A 25,000-nucleotide genomic window follows, 5' to 3' on the forward strand; every position below is an offset into this window, starting at 1 on the left:
AAACATTTTGAACACTCCTAGAAGAAAAATCAGAAAATTACGAATATGAAATTGAACATACGATAAATTTTGCTAAGAACGAGTTCTTCCTCACACTTGTGTCCGGAAAAGTACGTAATTAGAATTGCAAACCCAATTTTGACATCCAGCACTTTAGCGTCCTATTAAACCTTTGACGTCCAAACCGGCCTAAACCAGCCAGACTTAATTAGTATTTTACTCTGTCTAACACCAGATGATTTTACTCGTCAATGGGGAACCCCTGGGAGTCAATGGATTAATCACTCACTGAAAAACAATGTCCCCATTGACCCCTGAGAGTGACACTTCACAGATTTTTCCGTCTAATGCCAGATTCATGATTTTACTCGTCAGTTGGCGGGGGCATCCTAGGGCATTTGAGGTGTGAATGGGCCAAGTCTAAGTCTTTGCTACCTAGTTCCAACAATAAGGTAAGGGTAAAGGTTAGTAGTTTATCCTTACTTGAGCACCATTTGGTCGACATTCATTGTCTGTATTCCAAGACATGGGCGATGTTGAAGTTGGAGAAAAAAACAAGGGGACACTTTGTGACAACTGAAATCCACATGCATCTAATTACGTGTATTTTGATACTGGGGGGACCTCGCCAAATTTTCGAGGACGTAGGGGAAGAGAGGGGGGAAGTTAATTTAGGGAGTGTTAAGTTCTATAAGGTCCAATTTTCAGGGGGGGGGGGGGGAGGGAAAGGGGGGTCAATGATAGAAGGGTTGATGGAAAAAAAATATGTAGATTTTAGATCTCCAGGAGTTGACATCTCTGCTACAAAGTCAAAAGTTGGACTGTGACAGATTTGAACTTACTTTAAACCATTAACTCCTGAACTTTCCCCCACTGATGAGTCGCATATTGTCCAACGTCAAGACAGAGCATTAAGTCTCATTCACCGGAGTCAATGAGTGAGTTAATTAAGAGGTGTTACAATCTTGCTTTTTTTATCTTATATGATACAGAACGAGACACTTGCAGCCAATAACACTGTATTAAACTCACCTGAAGAATAGAACCAAGTTGGGTCAAAACTTTTGGTACATGTTCCCTTAGCAGCCATTCAAATTCCAACCTCTTTTTCAAAATAAAACGATAAATCCAAACATGTTTTAATGCCTAAAGGTTTCTCTATCATCACCTTGCTGTTTGTATCTGAAGGACGTTATATTTCTTACCAGGACTCTGATGTCTTCTTCTTCTTCTGCTGCTGCCATTTTGAACATCTTGAGCCCGCGATTTGTAAACATTTCAAATTAGTTTCCAGATCCCTCAAATTTTTTTCTGAGCCCGAATTTTCTCGTCTCGGACCTCGTCTCGCACGATGTTCCACCTTTTTCAGGCAATCTTTTCGTTTCTTGTGTGTGGTAAGATTTAAATTCAATCAATTCCTTGTTAAATATAAGTTTTTAACTCAGTATGTTGATTTTTACAATTTTCAGTATCAATTTACGCGGATGAATTCGCGGATTTTGGACCAGACAGCGCTCAGCTGTCCGGATTCGAATTTGCCGCGATTTTGGTAGGGTAATCATTCCTTTCCGTTAAATGTCTTTGATGGTCAATTTTTTGTCCATTTTAAAAGAGAAATGTCTATATGTTCGAGAAATTTCACTTTTTCCTGCTGGAACTCAATTCTTTTCATTCTTAGTAGCAAGTATTGTTCCCCGTCTCTTCTCATTATTCAAACATTGTCTGATCGACTTAAACAATACAACTCAACAATGACAAATAATACCCGATCTTCACGTTTACCTGCATGCGAACAATATCCACCCGGTTGCTCGGGGTCACAAACCTTAATTTAATATTTTCCAACCCACAATCAAAGAAAATATCGCGACCCTTAATAACAAACTCGAACATTTTGTAGCAATTTAAAATCACTGTGAGGACAAGCATGTAACGTTTTCACGTTTTTATATTGAATAATTTAAAGATTGTATTTTACTTGTGTACTAAAGGAAATGTTTAATGCATAATTACAGAACAGAAATTGATAATACCATTTTCAATGGCGGTAAAAGGTTTTAATAATAACATTATTAGAAGAATAGTATGAAGAAGATGTACGTTCCCAGTTCGTCCTGTTTTCTCAATTTGCTGGCAACCTCTTGCTGGTGGATGGATAATGGGATGTCCATCCACGTATAAATTTGCATATGTGTAGTGTTTATTATTACCGGTATATGCCTCATTCTATAAAGGCTGCCACAAGAATACAAGTGGACAAGTATTATATAATCGTGATCTTTGCAGTTATCTGGACAATTTGAGCAATATTACTGTCTCTTATAGCTACCTTAAAAGTTGAAGTGGCTTCAGTGGGATTTGAACCCATGACCTCTGCGATGCTGGTGCAATGCTCTACAAACTGAGCTATGTGGCCACTCAGTTGGGAGAAGGTCAATTTGTTGGGCTTATTCATTCCAAAATGACCGGCTCCCAACTGAGTGACTTTTTAGCTCAGTTGGTAGACCATTGCAACAGCATTGCAGAGGTCATGGGTTCAAATCCCATCGAAGCAGTTGAAGCCGCCTGAACTGTCAGAATTTTTCAGGTGTCCAGGTATTAGTGCAAGGATCACTTCTATCTTCCGTTAATAACTCACACTTCAAATCTACATTAATTTTCTTTCAAAGATATCTTCTATAAGTTGGTATTGAGATATAAGTACCTGTTTAGCAGAGGATCTCTAGTCAGATAGATTGGGAAATCCTCTTATTTTCACCTTGGTGATTATCTTTTTCTCAGAATTCATCAGTTAAAAATGAGACAGAAATTCCTGTAACAGGTAACTTGTGACGAAATGTACTTTGTGAAATCATCTTGTGCATTACTAAACTTCCATTTACAAGAACATTGAGAGTTCAATTTTGAAGCAGACAATGGGAAAATGAACCTGTTGTAAACACAAATCTTAAATTAATTTATTCAAAGGATAATAATAATAATAATAATAATAATAACTTTATAGGATTGACACAATTACTTGGAAAGAACCAATAGTTTACTTTGTGGTCTGAAAAATAAACAATAGAAAACAGAAGTAGAGGTAGAAGTAAATGAAAAACTATATATTATAATAATCTATAACTACCGGTTAATTCTTTATATAGTTTAAATTATGAAAAAGTTCTATTAATGAGTTCTATGAAGGACTAACAGTAATTTGTGAAAAAGGATCAAAATGCCTTTTGCTGCAAGCTTTTAATTTGTCCTGACAGTGTGAACTTGTAATGAAACAGTTTTCCTGAGCATTGTTCAGGTACCCCAAAACCCTAGGCAAAGTAACGCAATTACTGAGATTTTACTTCCAAGTAACGCTTTGAGGACCAAAGTTTTCAGTTAGTTATACTGTCATTTATCTCACCCTCATGAAAAATAAAGTTGTTTGTCATCATTATCATTGCCTGACAAAACATAGAGGAAGGAGAAGAAATAATTATTGGAAGAGGCTTGTTCTTCCTCTCACACTGTTGTTCCTTGTTTTCTTTTAGTAGGACTGAAGGATTTAGTCATTATTGTGAGAAGTCAGCACAGCTCCTTTCATGTGAAAAAAGCAAAAGCAATGAGAGAAGATCTGAGTGAACAGGCAGAAGCAATGGGAGAGAAGGTATAAAAATAATAACATTGAAGCATAATAGTGGAGTCAAACTCCAGTAGCACCACCACCTGGGTTGCTTAGCTTTCTTAGGGCCGATTTACACAGGGCATGATTTTTGTTGCATGCCACAAGCCTACAACAGGCTTACAACTCGTTTACAATTATCGTGTATGTCAGAGAAAATCGTAAGTCATGTCGTAGGCCTTTTGTAAGCTTGTCGCATGCGACATGCTTACTGTCCATCCTAAAGTCTGGACTTCAAAGAAGTGTCCATTGTCCACATTAATGTGTGTCTGTACTAAAGTAGGCCAGAAGTCAAGAAAGTGTAGATTGTCTTCCCCAGGGACTGGCAACTCCCTATTACAATCCAATAATTGTCTACTTTAATAATATTGGATGTTTAAAAAGGAAGAATTCATTCAAAAGAGACATTCAAATTAATTTTCAACTTATTGTTTCCAGGATCACTTAGAACTTAAGATGATGCACGAAGAGTGGGCACCTTTTGGAGCTTGGACAGTTATTCCCATCATAAACAGGTTAAATTTTCTTAACCTGATCTTTTCTTTCCAAGGATCACAAAAGAAATGTATTGTTTTCTTTTAAATTTCTAGTATGATTCTTTTCAATTTAGCTTAGCTGGCAAATATGGTAACAACAAACACTGGATATTTTTCTGTGAGGGTGAAACCTCCATCAACCTTCCTGGACTGGTTCAAGTTCTCGGTAAACATGATGCAAGAAAAGTGAGTAGGTAGTTTATTAATGTGTAATAGCCGTAATATGGAACTAGTCTAGGACCTCCCTTCAATAAGAATCTTTTTATCAGTATAATAATAATAATGACAATAATAATAATTATAATAATAATTAATAATAATAATAATAATAATGATAATAATAATAACAATAATAATGATACCGGTAATATTTATTACAACATACTATACATAGATATCAATTCAAATTAACACAAATCAAATCAAATGAAATCATATCAAAGGAAACATTGGTTTTTGGGGATCTCGAGGGGAAAACTGGAATACCCAGAGAAAACCTCTTGGAGCAGAGAAGCAACCGACGTATGATGCTGAGTCTGGGATTCAAACCCAGGCCACATTGGTGGGAGGCAAACGATTTTACCACTGACTATGCCAGCCCTGCTTATATAGCTCTTGGAGCAGAGAACCTACAGGCAAAGTCCAGGAATTGCACCCTGGATACATGTACATTGAGGAGGGCATTAGTGCCTTTACTACTGCTCCAACCCAGTGCTTTAAAGTTAAGGCAGTGATGAATGAAGAACTTTGCACATTTAGGTCAGTTGAACAAAGAGAGTGGGGATGGCAAGACGGGTACATTGCCCTTTCCAGCCCCTCCCCCCTCCATCCACACATGTTATAATGGAAGGATATTGGTCGATGTTTTGCAAATTGTTGTTTTCTGGTATTTTCAGGAGCTGTTTCTTGGCCATGCTATACAGGATCAACAAGCAGCAATTATCCATCATTTTGCTTTCTATGAAGACCCTTCTCAGTTCTCTTTCCCTGATTTTGCTGCTGGATGGGCGTTATCTGTTCCTCTGCTCAACAGGCGAGTTGTCCTTTATGACGAGATTCTTAAATAAAATTTCAATGAAATTTCAGTTTTGTTTCCGACTTACCAAACTGTTGTGCTGTTGTGAGTTCACTCACTTAAGAGCGGGAGTGAAGATAACGCCTCGTTTCTTTTGGCGCCCGTGGATGGGAAAACACGAACTTCTTTATCCACAATGCAAAATGCTGTGCAGACACCCACTTACTAGTGTCGCCCGCGAAAGTGGCACTTTCATGGATTTCAAGAGACTAAAACGTTATCTACCCTTAACCAGTGCTCTTTAAATAGAGGGAAATTTTCATATAGCGTTCATAAGACGAATGGTCTGAATTTATTTTATTAACGTCATCGGCAATTGATGAGCTTGGGACAACTGGTGCCTTAAAATTTGTGAGAAGGGGCCTGTTATGATCCCGGCACCGCAGGGTGGTATCTTTGGCAAACCGGAAGCGGAAACCGTGCGCACCCTGAAGATTGGAAAAACGCCAGATACGTACCTCAACGACCAAGTAGCAACATTTCGAAAAAATGGCCCACAAAGATGAGCGAGATTCACTGCCACGCACAAGCGAGCCGTGGTGGATTTCGGGGCGCTCCCAAAATAAAGATACCCCCATTTGCCGCGAAACGCCGGCAAGATTACATTAAGGGCGCGTTCGATTGACCGTGTTCTGGAATAGTAATACATGGAATGGGAGTTAGAATTCCTTCGTTTTAACGGAGATTGACATGAAAATTGTTGCTTGGAAACGCCCAAACATACATTTTTAAATCATCAATAAGCTATATATGTCAGGCTCTTATGTAACCTTTAAATGTACTCCCGTCGGACCCGTTTGACCTTTTAGCATCCTGTATAGTGTCACTCACTCTAAGGATTAATAAGTATGTATGTATGTATGTATGTATGTATGTATGTATGTATCACTCCACGTATTCTTATTCCGGAATAGGATCTATCGAACGCACCCTAAATTTTCGGCTGTCAGTTTATCTACGGTTTTATCGGGTCAAGTTTTGCCAGCTAAAAAAAAAAAACTTTTCTTTACTTTAACCTAGAATTATTTTTCTCTTTTCTTTTTGGAAGTGCGTTTTAGGCCTAGTTTACTAAAGCTCTTATTAAAATGGTGGTAACACAAGGGTTGGTTTTCTTTTTGGTATTTTGTGACTGTTAAGCAGGCGTGGTTTGTCTTTACTTTTACGTCGAGATTATTCTAGATTTTGAGGAAAATCAGTTCGAAAATGAAGGATCGTTTTTAACGAAGGTCACGACAAGCACTAAATGCTTCTTTTTAAAAGTATTAACGAATTGGAAGTTTTTAGCGTATTGTAGCGAAATTGAACCACGAGTGTTCAATTTTTATACAACTGTATTGCTTCAGTAGTTTTTTTTTTTTTTTTTTTGGAAAGGATCGAAGTTGTCACAAAGTGCGAGATTGCAGCAAACCACCTTGCATCTGATTTGCATCTCGTTGAAAAACGAAGAAGACAAAAAACTGTCCGCAATTCCGCATCTTACTCAAATTGGTCGTACGTTTTGGCCATTGAACAGAATGACCATAGCGAGAATTAGTCTCAAAAAAAAAACATGACACGTACTTCAAGTTTTCAATATAGAAAACTATTTTAATGCTCGGAAATATACAAAACGCTATTTACAAAAAAATACATACTTACTCTAAAAAAGATGTTAATTAAAATAAACATAACTACTAACACGTTGGATGTATTTTTCGGTCGTAGTTTGAGTAAAAGACTCCACGCTTTTCCACCACAGGCGGACTTTACAATCGACGTTCAACACGAGGTAAAGAAATATCGGGAACTCTGTACATAATAGACAAACTATAGAGAAGGCTAAACAGTATTTTGATACATGTGAACAGAAGAGGACAAAAGTCTTGGAACCTTTTGAAAACATCTTTTAGGGAATCATTTCGTGTTCGAGGTGTATTTTGTAACAGCTTTGGTGCCTTCGCTAACCGCATGTTTTGCCAACTCACCAGGCAGTATCAAGCGAACGGCAGTTTGAATCTCTCGGGAGCTGAGGGTCGACTTCTTGCTGTACGTTGATAGTCTTGAAGCTTCCGTTGCGATGCGCTCAAAGATGTCGTTGACAAAAGAGTTCATAATACTCATCGCCTTGCTGGAGATTCCAGTGTCCGGGTGAACTTGTTTTAGAACTTTGTAGATGTAAATGGCGTAGGTTTGTTTTCTGCGTCGTCCCCGCTTGTTTTTAGCATCCTTGCTTTTGCCTGGCAGTTTTGGCTTCTCAAGCTTCTCTTCTTTCTTTCCAGCGGCTTTGGGTGGCATCTTTGATAATTCTCTTCTGAACAATTGAAATAACTACCTCGAGCTTTGGAATGCTTTCAGCCCTCCTCATTTATAGGAAAATTTCATTCTACCTAATTTGCAAACGGGACGAAATTCTCAGCCTTTCATTGGCTCATTTGTGACTGCTTTGCGATAATCACGAAAAAGTGGCACTTGCATGTGAAAAACACCGGTTAATGTGTAACCCCTAGGGGACGAGGGATGCATCCATGTCCCCCAGGGGTTAGGCTGACAAACGGTTGGCATTTTAACACTTAAAGACATGAATGCCTGGTTTTCAACCAATCTTAAGAGACAATAAACAATGGAGTAGCGAACAAAAGGAGATAAAAAGATTTCTGTACTTTTCGTCCACCAACATGACTGCGACGACGTAACGTGAAAACCATCAATTCTTTACACATAGGTGAACAAACTTGCTCACCATGTTGACAATTTCGATAGTTTTATTCCATGTTTTCCGAAACTAACAATGCTATTACCTCGTTTAATTAGTACATTAAACCGCGGCATGTAATTCAGTTTTTCTAGCCTCCTACCCCTCACCCCTGGTTCCCACTCCTCTGCCCTAGTTTGGGGCGGGGATCACTTGATATCTTACTCCATGGCTTTTTTTCAATCTTCGTTTCTTTTTTATTTCAGTAAATTCATTTCGGATATTCTTAGGGTGGACATGAGTTTGCGTAAGGGCTGAATACTTGCTGAACGCCATTTTTGCTTTTTGCCGCAAAAACAAGGGTTTTGGATTTAATGGCGTTTACATGGTGCACAAATTTATGCAGACTACTGAAAGTAAAAAAAAAAAACAATTATTAAGGCTCGTCGTTTCAACGCTGTCTTTGTCATTTGTTAGGATATGGGCAATTGCCCTGGACAATATGGTTTCCCCCACCGTAATGTTGCGATTGCTTTTCCTAAAGCTTGAGTTCTTGAGACCCTTGAAAAAGCACTCGTCAGGTTACGGATTCAGCAGTTACTTATTGCTTGAGTGCAAAATTCCTTGTCGCTTTTTTTGCATAAGGACACGTTTAGTGTACATGTATTCCGATTCGCTCTTCGAGGATCGCCGCCGAATGCTAACAAAGGTGACAAGGTAGTCAGTTTTACTGAAAAAAAGTGCGCTCGGGGTCATCTCTACTAAATTATTAGCTTTGTTTAAATGAAATGCCGAATCACGAAAAAGGCTTGAGTTTATCTCAAAGTAAATACTTGACGAGTTTATTTTTGAAACAATGAAGTTTTGTCTGTTAGGACCTGATATAAAAGAAAAAATATTCTTCTCCTCTAACAAAATTCTCAGTCGAAAGTTACGCAAAGCTTAGCAGCCTCGTCAGTTTGAGGCGGCAGGAGGTGGTTTTCACGTTAGGTCATTGTCGCCATGTTGGTGAACGAAAACAAAAGATCTCTCATTAGCTTCTTTTGTTTGTCCACCAGCAATTATACATTGCAGCATTGTTATCTGCGTCTCTGGAGATTGGTTGCAAACCCTTTATTTTCTGGTAACCATCTCCAAGAAACGAGGTTGCCTATTTACTTGGATTTTCGAATGAGGTTTTCGACTAGGTCAGTGTAAAATGTAGACTGAAGACCAGGGGTAAAATGCAGACTAAGGTTATAATGTAACTGCTGAAGTGCTAAAAGTTAAGCGTAAATATTGTTTTAAGCGTAATTAGGCCTAAGGTTAGCACTTCTTAAGGGTTTGGGCTTTTTCAACAGTGGCATTGTCACCTTAGTCTGCATTTTACCTCTGGTGTGCAGTCTACATTTTACACTGACCAAGTCGAAAACCACCTTGAAAATCCGAGTGGAAAATCCATGTGGGAAATCCATCTGGGAAATCCAACTCGAAAATCCAACTCGAAAATCCAACTCGAAAATCCAACTCGAAAATCCCACTCGAAAATCCAACTCGAAAATCCAACTCGAAAATCTAACTCGAAATCTTAACTCCAAATCCTAACTCGACAATTAGTCTGTCTCCCAAGAAACGAATTTCGAAAACTTCCTCAGTAACTTTCAAAATTTGTGCAAGTTCAAATGCCCGGCCAGACCGGACATTTGGAAGAACTAACTCTACAACGCCTTCAAATTAACACACTTCCAGAATGATATAACTCCTCTAGAAGAATGCGAGGAATTATTATGCAAGTGTTCCTTCAAATTGTTGCCTTTTCGTTGCAAACTGACGGGTCTGGCTGGCCAGTTCTGACAAAAGGAAACCACCCTTAGCCATCGTTTTCTTCAGATAATTGTTTCGATCCTTTTTTTTCCATTGTTTTATGTCTGCACGTTTTCACCGCGTGCAAATATCTTCGAAACGACTTGTTTTGTATGATACAATTCACTGAATTAAATGAGAACTCTTTTGCAGGTTGCAATGTTTATTCGTGACGAGGGCCGGGGCACATTACTCACCGATGTGCCAGAATTCTGCACCAGTCAATTAAAGGACCAACGTGATTGTGTAACATCATTGATAAGCAGTGCCCCGGAATGTGTAAGTTTATATAACTCATTCCCAGTCTCCTTTCTCTTTCTTTCGCCAGCAAGCATTGATTACCGTTAGGACCCTGAAAACTGGGTTGGGTGTGAGTGCAAAGCGTGTTGGTTTCGGCTCTTGAAGCAGCGTCAAACGGTGAAACGCTTGCAAATCATATAGTTAGATTTCCTTCCGAAAGGTTACTTTCGCTCATTTTATCCGAACTCACCTGAAACCTCCGTCGAAAGCTGATCGCTCTTCTCAGCCTCCCTTTGCGTGTTATTCGGTCACCGAGATAGTAACTAATTACTTTGGTTTTGTTTCTTTTCGAAACACAATTGAAAATCGAAAATTTGCTTTTATCAAACACATTCATGATGAAGCTAAATTAACCACAAATAAGTTGAAGAAGGGCTATTATTATATGGCAAGCAATTCTCAGGCTAAATGGAGCAATTTGATTGGTTGGTTTTCGGTGGGGATTTTACAGTACGGACCATTACCATGGAAACGGTCCGTTTCCGTATTTTTTTTCTCTTCCACGGGAAATTCACGTTGAGAGAAACACAAAAAGTTTTTTTATAAAGAGGAATTTATTTTTTTCATCTCAACAGTACAATTATAGCAAGCGGAATTTAGTTTTACATGTAAATGGTTACCGTTCAAAGTTCGCTGATAGAAGACGAAGATTACGAACATTCACCAAGTGAAGAAGTGTCTGATTGCTCAAAGAAACGATGCCATATAATAAACAACTTACTAAGCTCACTTTCTCGGGACCGTACTGGGGATTATTGGCCCTCGGTCGTCTTTGTACGGACCTCGCTGGTCCGCACTGCCCCGACCTCGGGCCAATATTTCCCAGTACGGCCCAACCTTGTTTTCCGGGTCTCTCTTCTCTGCCTCCTTCGCGACAATGGAGGCGGAGAAGAGAGACCCTGGGAACGAGGTTGAGTACGGCCCTCGCGCTCGGTCCCCATCGATTTGGCGCTACAGTTTCTGAGCCCCTTCAATTAAAACCGCTGACTGCCTCTGTTTACAGGGCGATATATCGTTGGATCATATCTTCTTTGCTGTCAAGACAACAAAGAAGTACCACAGCGATCGAGGTAAATTCATCCTCTTGTTGATTCTGCAGCTCCGACTTCCACCATCATTTTGCTACATTTTCCCTTTGCATACAAAAGACAGGTTTTCGAATCTGAGAAAAGTTACTGAAATGTTTTACGGAAACCCGACTGCCTTTTTTCTGTGAACGAAAGGCGAACTGACAGGGCTTCAAATGTCGGAACCCTGTTCTCTGGCGTTCGTCAAACCAACACAGATATCCAGTACACAGACTAACGAGGCACGTTACAGGAAACTCCAATTTTTCAGTTTTCGTCACCCTAATGCACCTATCAATGTAAATCCCGCGGGGAGGAGGGGGGGGAGTGCGGGCGATAGGCGGGGATTTGATGCCTGAGACTATTTCCCCTGTCGGGCTTTTCAAACGCGGTTACCAAGTCTGTCCCTAAGTCACGCTTCAGTTGGAGAAAAGTGTGAAGTTTTTATTTGTCTTTGTCGCCATAATCCGATACTTTAAACTGTCATAATCGGATACTTTGGACTGCCATCTATTTCGAGAAAGTTTTTATCCTTAAGTTCCCATCTGATTGAAATCGAATTCCACCACTAGGTTAGAGTATTTTACGGGTCACTGATCCGACCTGTTTCGACATACTGAGCATAAAAAATTATTAATATACCCAGTTTCAAATGTTCTTTTGTTTGTTTTATAGTATTGTTTGTTTAGACTCTTTGCCCCAGGGTGGGGCTTTTTTTGACACTTTTGATTGACGTTAGTTTCCCACCGTGGGGAATTCGATTACAAATTTTTAAGAATTGTCAAATCCCCACCCGTTTCTCACACTGCGGGATTAACATTGATAGGTGCATAACTGAAAGCTAACCGTTGGCAAATTTGTGCATGGACCTGAATACTGTAGATCAGCGCTTGGAATATCGAGACAACCGCATGCTCTTCAACAATCTTCAAAACTTTGGATGTACTATCCCATAAGGATAGTATTTATCCCTCGTGGAGTTGTGAGGAGGTGCCCGACGTCATTTTTAGCCATAAGAATAAGTTACTAAAGTTCTTTGCCCTTGTTAACTTCCGCCCTTTTTTATTCTTGTCCTCGATCTTCGGAGATATAGTCTTGATACTAAGTAACGACCTGTGTATTAAAGTTCTAACAAGGGGGTTTAAAGGTTTAAAACAGATCTAAAAACGTTAAAACTAAATTTTCGACCGCCTTCTGCGGCCTTCTTCAGAGGAATCTTGTTAGACCTTTGTATTTCCCATTTTAATTTTGCGCGCCCTTGTGCGGAGCACGAGATGCATAAATCAGAGTGAAAAAACTGGTACCCGAAGAGGAGTACTGTCTTTAAGTTAGTTACGCCTCATTCATGTCTTTCTAACCGAATTGAGTGGGAAAGCACAGAACTAAGAAAAGCCTGCAGTACTGTGGAATGGATCTCTCTAAATTGGCTAATCATTGGCGTAGTAGCTATGAAATAAAAATTCTTAGAGGTTCCAATTGGTGGTACTTTTCTTTCAGTGCCAATCGTTCAAAAAACTGTTGGAAAATACGCCAAGCATATCGTGTACTACAGTGAGACTGCAGATCCTTCAATACCAACAGAGGACATTGGCGTTCCAAATACGGAAAGAGGTACGTCAGACCAGGGACCGGTTGCTCGAAGCCTGGTTATTAGCGCTGACCGGTGGTTAAGAGGTATCAAAGCCTATAGGTTTCCCTGGCGTTTAAAGGGGCTATCTCACGCAAAATGATGTAATTTTCATGACACCCAAAACGCCCAGAAAGTAGAATGAAACATTGCAATAACCACTTTAAAGTGTTGAACAACGTAAAAGAAATACAGAAAAAGGAAAGGGAAACATGGATGGAGATAAATGGACAAGATTTAAACGGATTGCTTTTGGGTAATCACGAAAAAGGTCGGCCCGACGTTTTTCAAGTTTATGGCAAATCGTCTGGATAAAGGTTGTTTTTGCTCAGAATCATCTTGTTTATGATGTAACGATACTTCTGTCAGTGAAGAAATTCCACGTTACTATTTTCGAGTTGTAAACTCGTGATTAACTAAAGAGTTCCCCTCAACAGCCTAAAAGAACGTGACAAAAGACAGGTTAGCGCTATAAACCATGCTTCGAGCAACCCGGCCAGGTCTTATTGAACTGAAAAATATTACTCCCTCTCCCATCCCCTGCATTGAGCACACCTTTGCACACCGTGTAGTGTTGTAGTTCGCCCTATTTCAGCAGACTATAAATCTCCTTTTCATTATATGTATGGGTTATTGACCAAGCGTGAGGTCAAGAATGCTGGATATTGGCCAATTTCTTTTTTGCGTGATTATGGACCGAGACGGAGTCGAGGTCCATAAACACGCAAAAAAAGAACGAGGCCAATATCCAGCCATCTTAACCGAACAAGCTTGGTCAATAAGGGATTAATTATATGTGATAAAACACCAAAAAATGATCTTTGATCTTGCGGGACCAAGCGAGTAATCCCGAGCAGGCAAGCATAGCTCCGTCTTGCCCGCTCGGGTAGCCAATCACAGCGCGGGATTTGGTTCATTTTGCCCGCTCGCGGAGCTAGTCATATAATAATTACAATAATATTACAGGTTGATAAACGGATAGAAAGGGGTGGGCTGCCACCGATACCTCCAAATGCATGGGTATTCATCAGGAGCCCATCAATGGCTCCTGGTATTCACGCCTCTCTGCGGACGCCGCAGCCAGAAGAAATATGTCTTCGCCAAAATGTAAATAAGTAACATATTACCGTATAATCTGGAACAAGACTGTGGCTGACAGTTTAACAGAGCTTTGTCTTGATAAACAATATTCTAAGCCTAAAGACGCCAATCTGAATTACCGATGCGAACCTTAAACAAATGAAGCCCTCTTTTCGTCCTTTGTAAGCCGTTTGTCGATGGAACGAGACGTAATGAAAATTCAAGTAAACCAAATCAGCCTTAAATAAGCGTTTTAAACTAAAAAATCGCCGTTAGAAGGAAGGGTTCTCTAATCTGTAACAACATTCGATGTTTTTGTAAGATTGTTGCAGCCACCTTGTGATGGTGAAGTCGTATCTTCTTAACTGTTACCTCTCATCTAGCTAGAAATAGCTTTGATCTGTCTGAGAAAAAGGAGTTCCAGTTATTTAGCGGAAGCAAATAAATTTGACCTCGAACATAAATATAAAGGTAATATAACATTATGGTTGACCTCTCAAGTAAGAATAGATGTCGCAAAATTGTCACCTCAGATGTCGCCATGACAACATGTTGTGTTGAAACTAATTTTTTTGCCGCGTGATCGGTGATTGCCACTGGTGATTGAAAAAAGCATAAACTTTCTTTTCTAAGGCTTATCCTTTTTTTGCCATCTAACAAATTTTCAAAATTGGTCTGTCGGGATTTGTAAACGAACCTATTGAAACACATCTTTGAATTGTTGAAGGCCAAAAATTCTTTCAAGGGGCGAGTTTTCCACCACCCTTCTTCTTTAAGTGTCGGTTTACGAAGTCGTAGTCACTTGATTCAATTCTGTATTTTTCTCTTAAATCCAGTCGTTGTCCCTCGAGAATCGAAGATTTGAAGGGTACAAATCTGTCAGGTTCGGCTTTCGCTGACTCTCTCCGAACTTCATTTCCTTCTTGAGAATTATTACAATTATCATATACGACGAACGGAAATTGTTCCTTCGCAGTTTCCTGACCTGTTGTGAAACGATCGTAGCGACGAAAACAAGACGAAGATGAAGTGGACGATTTGCTGTGGGATCTGTACCGTGTCCATTCGGGAATGAGTTGTTGAACGTGAAGTGGGAACTCGAAACATCGCACTCGTAAAAGAGCTTGAAGATCGTATCGTTCGTCGCTTGTGAGTCTCAATGGTCGGCTTGCAATAGCTGGCAGCTTCACCGCTTCGGGCGCTTTCTCAAGGTATTTTCGAATTACTTTTTCTTGTGTTAGTACTTCCTCTCTCGGACAAACTCGCTTAAAAGTTATATGATTTTCTTTAAGTTTTTTTTTGGCTTTCTGCGAAGGATTTAACAATTGCGTTCCTGTTATAGACATATTCACCTCCTTTCCTGTTATTCGGGGCATAACCAGCTTCCCTCTATCACTGATGAAAGCATTTCGCCGCATATCTTGAATTTTTCAACCTCACTGTCTCCTATATCCTCTTCGGCATCGTATGTTTTAGTGGCGAGAGAACTTGACGGGGCATTACTTCTGTTTTCAGGTGCAAGTTAATACTTGGAAATTTGAAGTAGTTGATCATTTTGTTTACACGTCTGGGAGCCGTAGTTGGGCTTCAAGTTCTAATCCGTCTTAGACGGATAAAGTGAACGAACTGTCATTATAACAACACTTTCTTCAAAACTGTTAGTGTTGTAGTGATTTAATGGAGTGGTTTAAAATTAAGGGGATCAAATGCGAGAAAGTGCCGCAAACATGCAGGAAAGTAGATGTGATGCAAGAGCGACTGAAACACTAGGAAAAGGCGAGGGGAAATTTGGAGTGGGGACGAGGGTGAGAGAATTGCAAGGTCTTCGCCCTCCCAACACACCGGCTCCTCGTTTTTCACCGTCCACGCAGCTAAACATTGGGCACTTTGTTGATGAAAGATTAAACTCTGACCCGCCAAACTTGAAAAAAGTGCTTCGGCTATCATGACCGTCAAGAATCTTTCATAGTCGATGGTATTTCTCACAGCTGGTCGTTTGGAAAAGTTTCCTTCAAGAAATCGAAGTGAAGGGCGAATAATGGAAACATTGTTAAAACGAACGCAGACTAATCAGTACACTGAATGGTTTGGCGTGGTACAGGAAACGGTTAAAACCAAGATTGAAAAGGCTTATTTAAAACAACATTAGCAGACATACCATGCAAATAAAAAAAATAACAAGAAATTGGATGGCTTAAAAGTTTCGTTCAATTTCGTCACTTTGATCCTATATTCGCTTCTTTTAGAACTCGTGACAATTAATCCATTTCAATTTATGATGCAACGTGAATTGTTTGCCAAACAGAAGCGAGAAATGTTTCTATAATGTTGCTTTTTATTTTCTTTTGAAAAGGCCCAGCAAAAAATGCAAAGCCTTTTCCTTCGTCAATTGACCAGTTTTTGCTTATAATTATTTCATTCCTTGATTATCATGATATTTTTTTTACCAGAAAGCGCTTTCGATTTTAGCCGGTTCACACGAGGCTTAAATGAAAGTTAGTTTGGACTTTGTTCATCGCGAAAACAGCCGGAGTTTTTTCTTTTCTTTTTTGCTTTTATTTTTTTTTCCTATTTTGATATCAATCTAAGAGTTTAGATGCCATCGTAGTTACATAAAACTGGTTACCATGGAAGCGTTTAAATTCACGTGGAATTTTGCGGTTACCAAGCACACAAAGTTGTCCCGGGTGGTAAGGTAACCCTACCTGTGAAATTTTGCTTGTAAACCCGGGTTTTTTATTGACCCTCCTGCTAGGGTAACCCTAGCAGTAGGGTTACCCTACCTGCTTGTAACATGCCGCTAAAAATTGACGGATAAAACGAATGAAGAGCAAGATAATTTTGCACTAGAGAAGGTGAGTCGATGAAGTGATGCAGCTTCGTAGCTAACGGAGGAAGCTTTAATAGAGAGACTTGTGATGTGAAGTTAGGTGTTAACGGATAACCTCACTTTTAAGCAGGAGAACCATCTGCCCTACGAAAGTTACTCGCTCAACTCCTTTTATTGCGATCCCAGGGCTCTGATAGGTCAAGGCCGAATTACGCCATATCGTGCCATGATTGCTCAGCGCGAGGGACTGTAATATTGGAGCATTGTTCGCTCGCGATTTCCTTACGCTCGGTAATTTTTTTTTACTTTACCTTCCCGCTAATTGAATGTCCTGGTTTTTTTTTTTCTCGAATGATATAATTGGTATGTTAAATGTACCTGGCACGTCGTTCCTGCTTTAGGAGTGAAAATGAGTACTCGTCCATCTTGTCTTATGTTAATGCTTCATTACGGAGATATGTACTGAAATTTGTAGTTCTTTTTATTACAGGTCATTGTGCGAAGCTCGAAGCTATCATTAACCGAGCGGTTACGGATCCAAGAGCTGTAGATAAACTCTGGCTTGTTGTGCTGGACGATGACACCATCATGAGGTATCAAGTTACTAAAACTGAGTCATTTTTGCTTCACGCTTCGCCAGCGTGATGCCTTCGGATCCGATTTCCTTTCAAGGCGTGGGAATGCAGTAAGAAGCTATGTGTGCTGATGTGTTGCGCAACATTCAGTAAATGGCTACGACGAAGATTAAAAAAAATCTTCAAAAGTTACCTAAAAACCTATGAACCTGATGAAGGCTGGTATTGGCCAGCCAAAATATCGTTAAAAAAATACTTTTTCGCGTTGTTTTATCAGTCGTAGGGGTAGTCTTCTTGACTTTCATAAATATTTTTTAATCAATTTTGACTGATCACGATCTTCTCTGATTCAACGCTGTGCAAGACTCATCGTCCACGGCTTTTGCCATGCCAAGGTTTTAAAAGTTTGTTGAAAGTTGCCGTTGTTTTAGGTCTGTACAACATTTAAATGCTTGTTTGTGAGCTCAGGAACAAAGCACATTTAAGTTTTCGCGCGCACATGGAGCACCATGGGAAAAAAATTTGGTTTTGGTCAGCGTACTTCCACCCATCCATGTATGCCAATGTAAAACTCTGTGGTGCAATCCGCGTTTTTTGGCGGGAACATCTTTGATATTGGACATCCATGTTATGGTTAATTGACACCTGTCAAAACAAGGTAGTCACTGACCAGTATCACGTGACCATATCGCGGGCTCAAGTTTAAAAGTCATCGAGGTCAGCTGGGTTTTTTTTAAGTTCACCGCTGACTAGGTACTGGTTTTCGATTGGATCGCAGGCTCAAGCCAGGTTAACTTATTGTAATAATAATTAACACAGAAGCTTCGATTTTACGCTTGGCAAAATCTATATATTACGTTGCTCGATGAGAAATTTCAGGATAAACTGGACCAAAACCTATTACTGATTTTTACAAACCAAACCAGTCGCTGGTGACTGTCAGGTCTCATTTTGAACTATTCTTCTCTTCCTTAGTGTTCCCAGATTACAGAAGTTGTTATCTTGTTACGATCCGAACGAGGTCACTTTGTTGGGTGAGAGGTATGGGTACGGATTGACTGCAGGATACGGTTACGAGTACATCACTGGTGGAGGAAGGTAAGTGTTTGGAAATTTCAACCTGTGGCTAACGAAACTCAGAAAGGCACCCACAAAAACTTGCAAATTTTCCTGATACACAACCGGCGACGACTTTTTGGGACACAGGTATCCTCCCATGCAGTCAACCGCCTTTTGACTCGTTACACCTTGGGAGCCTGGAGTTGATGATAGCTTTTAAATATATGTCTTTCATATATGAAGTCTCGTCCTATCTACACCCTCTACGGGTTCATTACGAATTCACAAAATGAGAAGTTTCCAGTTGGCTTCATAGCTCAGTTGAATTGATTGATTTTTTCCGCATTTCAAATGTATGTCTTCAAATATCAAGTCTCGCCATAACGTTAAAGGATCTTTGTTCTCTGAAAGGACCTGATAGAGTATTGACAATTTAATAGAGCACTGACAAATTGAAATTTAACGTAAGAGATGCATTTTAACAAAACGTTGCTGAGTTTCTCGTTGACGTAACGGCCTTTTCAAGCCATTAACCAAGCTTGCCCAATAAATGTTGCAACCAACTTTGTTTTGCAACGGAACACTGTTTGTGCGACGCAAAATAGGTTTCAAACGCCTCCTGCACAAGTCACGACCTCGTTCCCGGGAACGTTCCCTTCCCTTTGGGGTGGGGCGGGAAAAGGGAAAGGTCCTGGAAACGAGGTTGCACAGGCCAACCAATTTGTAGCAATCACTGCTTTACCACAGTAAAGGCAATTATGAAGGTTAAAGGCCCGGTTACACGGCTTCAACATTTGCTTCAACTTCCGTTCGACTTTGTTGAATAGCGATGTTGAAAGCGTTTGCCCCCGCCTCCTTTCAACCGCGTTGGAACATGTTGAATCGATTTTGTATGAGTGAATGGATTAAAAGCGTTTAAACTTTGCTTCAACAACCATTCAACAGTTTTTTTTTTTTTTTTGTTGTTGTTGTTGTTGTTGTTGTTGTCGCGAATGTTGAATGAAGTTAAAGCCGTTTGCCCCCTCTTTCAACATTGTTGGGTACACGCGTGCGCACTAATCGGCCTCAATGACGTATCCATGTCCGTATCCATAGTTACAATTCAGTATTCATAGTAACAACTGCGTTTGCAGCCTGGGACTGAATGACTGGCCTCTCGTGATGCTTTATTGAATCAAATGTTGATGATGTGTTGAAACCCGTTTGACCATCCCAGCATTCAACATCGTTCAACAAAATCGAACGGACGTTTAAGCAAATGTTGAAGTCGTTTGTCCGGGCCTTAAAGACATGTTTCGTTTCCTTTTAAATGCAGCAAGAAATTCGCAACGTCATCTCCTGCGTGTTCAAATGAAGGACTGTTTGATTCCTTCGTGTTTGCTTGGTGTATTTTCAGCATGATTCTTAGCCGTGCTGGTATTGAAGCTCTACTGAACAGTGACTGTCACTGTTGGGAACCCGACTCTCCCGACGATATGTGGCTGGGAAACTGTTTTCGAAGACTGGGGGTCCCTCTTATACACAGTCCTGCCTTCCATCAGGTGTGTGAATTGTGCTCCTTGTACTGTTATTGTCACTGAAAGTACTTTATAATTACCACCATTGCCGATCAAGACTCAACAGACAACGCCTGATTGGTGATGTTAAGTTGGACATCGAGGCTTGGGGGATAAAGCCAACATGGCTTCTCGAGTAAACGGGCTAAAAATTCACCTCCTAGTACGAAATTACAGCTTTTTAAAACAAATCAAGTCATTTTGTCACTAGTATGTTACGAGGATAAGCCATTTACACCTACCCTGAACAATTGTTTGGATGAGGAAAAAAAAGGAGCGATGTGTATCTGACAATGTAGTCATATTGTCATCCCTGCGGTACGCTCTGGACTCACGAAGTCACGAAGTTTGCTCAAAATATGTGGTGTGATCAATTTAACATTGTTAATTTTCTGTTTCAGGCAAAACCCAACGAGTATGTCCCATCTCTTCTAGCGCACCAGAACCCAGTTTCCTTTCACAAACACAACGATTTAGATCCACTCACTGTCTACGAACAATACCTCAGTTGATGACAGTTTGCAACAAAGTTTGGGAATCATCGGCTTCTCCTCCCCCCTCCCCTCTGGTCCCCCCCCCCCCCCCACCAAGAGCAACTGCACTGGGAATTTGCAACCGTTGCATGATTGACATCAGCTTTCTCGGACGGTTATGATGGGAAGAAGCGGACAGTTGATTTGCTTATCCATAAAATTTTGACCATTAAATTATTTGGCGAAAAGCAAAGATCAGATATCACATATGGAAAGGAATGCAATTTTGTCACTCAGACAACATGTATTTAGTTTGATAATGGGAAAAATGTCATATTTCTGGGTAATAAAATGGATAGTAACAAGGTACCAAATGTGGTTGGTTTTTCATTTCCAAAGATCCAACGTCTAATTTCTTACTGAAATGAAGATTTCGATCCAGTGTACTTAATACAGTATATTGATTTAGCCAAGCCCAAAAGCGAGTTCCCTTTTCTTACCCCAGAAATCGACCAGAAAGCAATATGGTGTATATGGAAATAACTGTGCTTCTGCATAAAGTACAAAATAAATCGTCATTAGTGTATACAGTTTAAGGCCCGTGCAACATTGTTGGGCCCAACATGTTGCGAGCGTTTGCACACCATGTTGTGTGTTGTTGCGACTTGTTGGAAGTTGTTGGATGAAGTTTGAAACTGGTCAAACTTCAGAGCCAACAAGTGCCAACATTTCTATTGTTTAGCGGTCATCGAAGCGTGGTCCAACAATGTTGCGTTCGTTTGCACAGCACATCCAACAAAGTTGCGCCGGCGCACGCGCACTACAAGCCACGTATCCACACAAATACATGCGAACAAGAAATCAACATGGCGTCGGAGATGGAAAACGTCCCAGAGTCCTTTGTGTTCTCATCTAAAGACCCAACGTGTTGTAACTTGTTACGAGCGTTTGCACACATCTGCTAACATCAGGCTTCTCTACGCAATTGTAAAAATTGCGTTCATAACTGCGAAAATCATAGCTTCTCTTGATTTCATATCTGCAGTTCATAAATGATTCATTTCATATACCATTTCATCATGGACCGACTTTGGCGGATTTGGACCCCCCCCCCCTCCCCCTTGAAAATAAGCGTTCTTTGAAGGTAATAAAATTCCTTTGCAAATTGTTTTTAGCTGTGAAGAAAAACGTTTACTGAAAGTCAAGTCTAACTTTGCTTTTTCTCCTTATTGAAAATGAACGAGAATTCATAACTGGAAAAGTTTGATCATAAAAAGAGGAAAAACCTGCTGAAGCCATAAGTAAACATCTAACAATGCGTTTTCCAACCAAGTGGTGTTACTTCCAAAAATTAAAGTGCACCTCCTTTGTGACGCGCTGCTCATTCAAACTATCAATGGAAGAAAAAGAATAGAAACAACGCTTTACGAAAAGGCCACAGCGCGTGCTTATTAAAAAATGAACACGACAATTCAATGAGTTCCTAGCGCGTGACTTAAGCCTCCGTCAGAAAGGAGTTAACTTTACGAATGCCACCGCGAATGCTTTGAACGACCTTCACAACCCAGAATATATGCTGATGCGTGGGAGGCTACTGCACTTCATATAGTCAACTCTTTCGTAAGCGGACGCCCTCGGGGATTGGAGAAAGTGTCCGTTAGTAGAGCTGCCCGCATAGGAGAATTATTCCCATAAGCGGACACCCAAGAAAAATGGGGCAATGTCCGCTTACGGGAGAGTTAATTAATGGATGTTAATGGTACAAGTTTTATTGGGTAGCCAAGCATAGCAACTGAATCTCCACCCTGCTAGCAGAGTCTTTCTTTTGCTTGCTCGATTTTGGCGTTCTCAAGAAAGACTCTGCATGAATCGAGTAAGATTTTATTGAGTATGTCCCGCATGTTGCCAGATACAGTCTCGAACCCAAGCTAATATACCAGATCTCGCCGCCATCTTGGTTTTTCACGGTACAGCGGGCTCAATAATAACAACAATGAAAGCAAGGTGACACACGCTAACACCAACCCGGTGTGGCCAACACATCAAGCATGCGCACAACCATTTCACCCGGTCAATTAGCAGCCATGGACAGCTGTTTCGGCCTTTTGGGCCTCATCAGCATGGCGTAGCTAACATACCAGGCGGGTGTTTATAACCATCGGTTTTATCCCTAAACGGATGCTCGCACTGGAAAAACCAGCTTAACTAGAGAAAACAAGATTGACTAGTCCAGAAGTTCGGGCTGCGGTGGCTTCAAAGATTTGACGCGATTCAGGCAGAGCGTCCATTCTCTCCTCTTCAGTAAAGAAAAAGACAAAAGGAGGCTCTGCTCGCAGGGTGCTGAAACTCTTCGTTGATGTTAAATGTTAAAACTTGGGAAAGAAAAGGAAACATACAGTATAACTCTTCTATATTCATATTCAACAAAAACTTAAAAAGGACTTGTATATTGCTGCCGTCAATAGATGTAACTTTGGTGCTAAAAAAACATCCAAACATTAACAAACATGGTACTATCGTGACTAGAGAAGGTTTGCTTGGTCTAATGACAGTTTGGAGAAATAGTCCGTTATGGTTGACTGCCTCCTTGCCAATAGAGACTTCAGTCTCATGGCTACTTAGGGCCTCTTTACACGAGCCCGGGTTGGACACCGACCCGGGTCAGTTCAGCGTCGAATACTACGTTTACATGATCCCGGGCTGGGTGAGGGTTGGGTCATTCTTCGGGCTGACCCGGGTCAGTTCCCTTTCGCTGGATTGAAAGGGCTGGTGGCTACTTGTCAGTGAGGAAAATGGCGGACGAACCATGCAATCATAAGAATCATCAATTTGTGTTAACGTTATCGGCCATTTTGGTACAGGCTGCCCATGGGCGAGAACGCTGAACCGCAAAAAAAGTGATGTTCAAACAATCCCGGGTCAGATACGCCAGTGTTTACATGAAGAAATTAAAGAAATTTCAACCGTTCTAGCCGGGTCAACCCGAGACTTGAGAAGGGTTACCCGGCAAGGGGGGCTGACCCGGTTTGACTACTGTTTTCATGTAAACGCTTATAAACATTTGACTGCAAAAGGGTTAACCGCCGCGGAGATTCAACCCGGGGTAAAAAGCAACCCAGGGTCGTATAAAGAGGCCCTAAGATATCGTTGATCTTGGCCTTGGTAATTGCCTGGGTTAGCGGCTCGTTTCCTTGCCAGTCAGAAAATGCCGCTAGGCTTCCAACAAGTTCCAGTGCCTTTTCCGCAGAGGTAACTTAAAGACAAATTTTCGTTGCCAAGAGGAAACTATTATACGTTGGGAGTCCGCTTAAGCGAGAAAGTAAACAAAAGAAAAAATCCAATTTCACCCATTTTCAAAAGTGTCCGCGTCCGCTTACGGGAATGTGTAAATACAGAGTTTGACTGGGAGGTAAAAAGGGGAATTTAAAAGAGTGTGCGTGAGTGGAGCTGTCCGCTTACGAGAGTGTCCGTTAGCGGAGAGTTGACTGTAGTTTGCATATTCATAGACGCTTCTTATCTCTGTATTGTAAAAGTAAAAATCTATATCGTTTATCAAGTAATCAGAAGTGAGTGTAGTTTTGTTTCAAATTACGTTATCAAAATCTACATCTCACTTGATATTAATTACAAAGCTCGCGTTCAACTAGCACCAATTTGGAATAAGAATTTAATGGAATAACCCCTGACGGATTTTGCCGCAGAGCTTGCCACTTACCAATTAGTAGCATGCTGTAGTCAAGTCTGATTTTGCCGCCGGTATGAGAACTCGAAAGACTTTATGAAAAGGATTTTTAAAAATTGATTCCTTTATTCTTTCTTCCTGTATTCGGAAAACAAGCCAAATGAGAGCACACTTGTCAATGATCCTCTGGGTTAATCCTTTGGAACAGTTTTTTACCAACGGTTCCCATTGGGAAAATGAAGCGATTCATTGTAAATTTAGCGGCACTGGGAATGTTTCGAATGATTCGTTTTCCTTTACGTAGAACATTCATTTGCAAGCAAAAATCATACACCTATCACAGTATGCAATGTCGTCAGCTTCCACACTAGTATTTTATGACGATAGTTAACATATGAAAGCCATATATCTAAACTGCGGAAAGAATGTAGAAGTCAGGATTTTAATCCCCCTCTAAGCCTGAATTTGTCAGCTAAGGCCCAGTTCAGACGTCGTGCTTCTGCCGTGTCGAACTAAATTCAGGAATTAAGTTCGACAAAAGCACGGCAGAAGCACGGCGTCTGAATCAAACTTTTGAATTAAGTTCGGCAAGCAATTAAGTTCGACAAGCTCTGCCGTGCTACACGACTTTGGCACGGCATTGATTCAAACGTCGTGCTTGTGTCGCGCCAAACAAAATTCATAAATTATATTAATGTATTTGGCGAGATTGAGTTCCCACGGGGAGTTAGGAGAAGAATTGTTACGAGGCATCAGTAAAGCCTGAATTTGGTTCGACTTTGGCACGGCGTCTGAATCAGAGTTGTTTCCCTACCGTGCTACAGTCGAACCAAATTGCAATTAAGTTCGGCACGGCAGAAGCACGACGTCCGAACTGGGCTTTAAGCTTTCCTAACTGCTCAAGTAACGTAACGTTTATAATGGCGATGGTATACATCTTAACTTGACAATGGTATTTTCTTGTCTGTG

At 40.6% G+C, this 25,000-nt stretch overlaps 2 protein-coding genes across 6 annotated transcripts in view; one reads left to right on the forward strand and one right to left on the reverse strand.

Annotated features, from left to right (window-relative positions):
• Positions 1–1,275, reverse strand: part of LOC137975610 (protein rogdi homolog) — a 17,486-nt gene extending 16,211 nt beyond the window's left edge. For both annotated transcript variants that reach the window (XM_068822739.1, XM_068822740.1), the window contains exons 1-3: positions 1,206–1,275; positions 1,033–1,104; positions 1–17 (exon numbers count right to left, since the gene is read on the reverse strand). The exon at positions 1–17 is cut by the window's left edge and continues 47 nt beyond it. In XM_068822739.1, coding sequence (XP_068678840.1) covers positions 1–17; positions 1,033–1,104; positions 1,206–1,253 — 137 coding nt within the window. In that variant the 5' untranslated portion in view covers positions 1,254–1,275. The remainder of the gene's footprint in view (positions 18–1,032; positions 1,105–1,205) is intronic.
• Positions 1,276–1,313: 38 nt separating this feature from the next.
• LOC137975609 (beta-1,3-glucosyltransferase-like) lies at positions 1,314–20,718 on the forward strand. Of its 4 annotated transcripts, none has more exons than XM_068822734.1 (15): positions 1,320–1,394; positions 1,470–1,549; positions 2,782–2,821; positions 3,528–3,643; positions 4,097–4,173; positions 4,269–4,380; positions 5,091–5,227; positions 6,974–7,037; positions 9,936–10,061; positions 11,086–11,152; positions 12,647–12,760; positions 17,177–17,279; positions 18,237–18,359; positions 19,717–19,861; positions 20,278–20,718. In XM_068822734.1, the coding sequence occupies exons 1-15, from the start codon at positions 1,352–1,354 to the stop codon at positions 20,386–20,388; spliced, it is 1,458 nt and encodes a 485-aa protein (XP_068678835.1). In that variant the 5' UTR covers positions 1,320–1,351; the 3' UTR covers positions 20,389–20,718. The 4 variants fall into 4 exon arrangements, with proteins under 4 accessions (XP_068678837.1, XP_068678835.1, XP_068678836.1 ...); XM_068822735.1 differs by having other exon boundaries at positions 3,531–3,643; positions 20,278–20,717; XM_068822736.1 differs by lacking the exon at positions 2,782–2,821 and having other exon boundaries at positions 1,314–1,394; positions 3,531–3,643; positions 20,278–20,717.
• Positions 20,719–25,000: the final 4,282 nt, after the last annotated feature.

Source organism: Montipora foliosa, chromosome 11 (genome assembly GCF_036669935.1).
Source record: "Montipora foliosa isolate CH-2021 chromosome 11, ASM3666993v2, whole genome shotgun sequence".
Taxonomy (NCBI): Eukaryota; Metazoa; Cnidaria; class Anthozoa; order Scleractinia; family Acroporidae; genus Montipora; species Montipora foliosa.